The sequence below is a fragment of the Penaeus monodon genome, chromosome 15, assembly GCF_015228065.2.
Source record: "Penaeus monodon isolate SGIC_2016 chromosome 15, NSTDA_Pmon_1, whole genome shotgun sequence".
NCBI classification, from domain to species: domain Eukaryota; kingdom Metazoa; phylum Arthropoda; class Malacostraca; order Decapoda; family Penaeidae; genus Penaeus; species Penaeus monodon.
In genome coordinates, this window is record NC_051400.1 from 34,678,015 (window position 1) to 34,679,677 (window position 1,663).

Here is a 1,663-nt window from a genome sequence, read left to right on the forward strand (position 1 = left end):
TAGAAATATCCCCGCCCTTTAATAATCCGTCTTTCATCCCCACAGTACGACGAGCAAGTGCTGGGCCGAGAAGGTGACGAAGGATCCCTGCCTCTGCACACAGCCGAGGTGGACCCGAAGAAGTTCAAGTACCGTCTGGGAACTGACCTGACGCCCCAGGAGGATGCTCTGAACTTCCAGGCGCTGTGCAGGGGGGAACAGCTGCTGGTGGGTGGCCCTTCGTTGCCTTTTTACTGTCTTTGTTGTTGTCGGGGGTTAAGGGTGTTGCTTGTTTGTTTTATCTATTTTTGTTCTTGTTTTCTCGTCTTTGTTGTTGTTTTTTCATTTTTATTATGTTTGTTTTTCTTACGATCAGCCTGTGTTTGTTTTAGTTTCATATATTTATCCTTTTCCTGTTATTTTTCTCTATGTTTTCCTAATTACATGTGTCCCTTTCCCTTTAACACTTTTTTTCATTCTTATCCTCTCTCTTGAACATTGTTCTTTCGCCATTTTGTAATAAAAATAACCGCATCTGCATATGCAACAAGCATCTCGGTTGATTCCAAAATCCAATGATGTCTCCAAAAGAACAATAGTAACAATTTTAACTGTATAAACAACTAGACAAAGTTTCGATTGCAAACCTCAACATCACCAGCAACAAAATCAAGTAAAGATATACATATTGCTTGGCCCTTTCCCACATTTACCTCATTGCAGAGTCTTAAAAACATACACGCAGACAACAATACGAAATATAATTCACCGCACTCTGCATTTACTGTAAAGTTAAATTTAATCTAAACAAGTTACAAAAATCATGATAAAATGATAATTTTCCAACAACAACAGATAAACAAGGTCACAGGACAGTATCTAATTGACATCAAGAGAACTTACTGTATATGCAAATTATGATCTCAGCAACAAACGCGAAATTAAAATCTCATTAAATATATTAGACTTCAAATTCTGTCTATTAACAAACATCTACCATTACAGGCCCTAATTTTCTATACCTTTTTCCAACTTTCTGACCTTTTTTCTCAAACTTTCGGGATTTTTCCCCAAATTTGTTTACCTTTTATCCGATTTGCTTGACCTTTTTCACAATTCTCTTGACTTTGTCCCGCAAACGTCCTTGGCCTTTTCTTCCCAGCTTTCTTGACCGCATGGACTAAAGGCAACGCGACCTTGTTTCAAAACAAGATAAGTCCCCCAAGCAGTATTTAATCCCATTTTTAACTTAGTACCAATAAAATCCACTAATGAAAATCTCCAATTTTCCTTATCTCTTCAACATAAATCAACAAAAAATACGCAAGTAAACCCCTAGAACCCGAATACTCCTTCGAAACAGCAATGAAACAACAAAATGAATCCTACGAAACACTTAAAAATCCAGTTTCTAAGCTCAACACCAACGAAAACCACCCACCCAAATCTCCAACTTTCCTAATCTTTTTCCTCCAACTTTCTTGTACCTTCCCGCAGAGTCCCGAATACCAAGCGACCTTATCCTGCTTCTACGACACCCGCGGCGAGGCTTACTTCCAGCTCATGCCAGTCAAGATTGAGATCCTTCACCATACACCCGAACTTATGATGTTTCATGACGTCATTTCCGACAAGGAGATTGAGGCTGTGAAAACGATGGCACAGCCTATGGTGAGAGTCTGGT

The 1,663-nt window shown here is 39.2% G+C and overlaps 1 protein-coding gene across 1 annotated transcript in view; it reads left to right on the plus strand.

The window, feature by feature from the left end:
* LOC119582341 (prolyl 4-hydroxylase subunit alpha-1-like) overlaps positions 1–1,663 on the plus strand; it is a 101,297-nt gene that overhangs the window by 95,077 nt on the left and 4,557 nt on the right. The window contains 2 exon segments of the mRNA XM_037930556.1: positions 46–207; positions 1,477–1,650. Of these exon segments, the coding sequence (XP_037786484.1) occupies positions 46–207; positions 1,477–1,650 (336 nt within the window).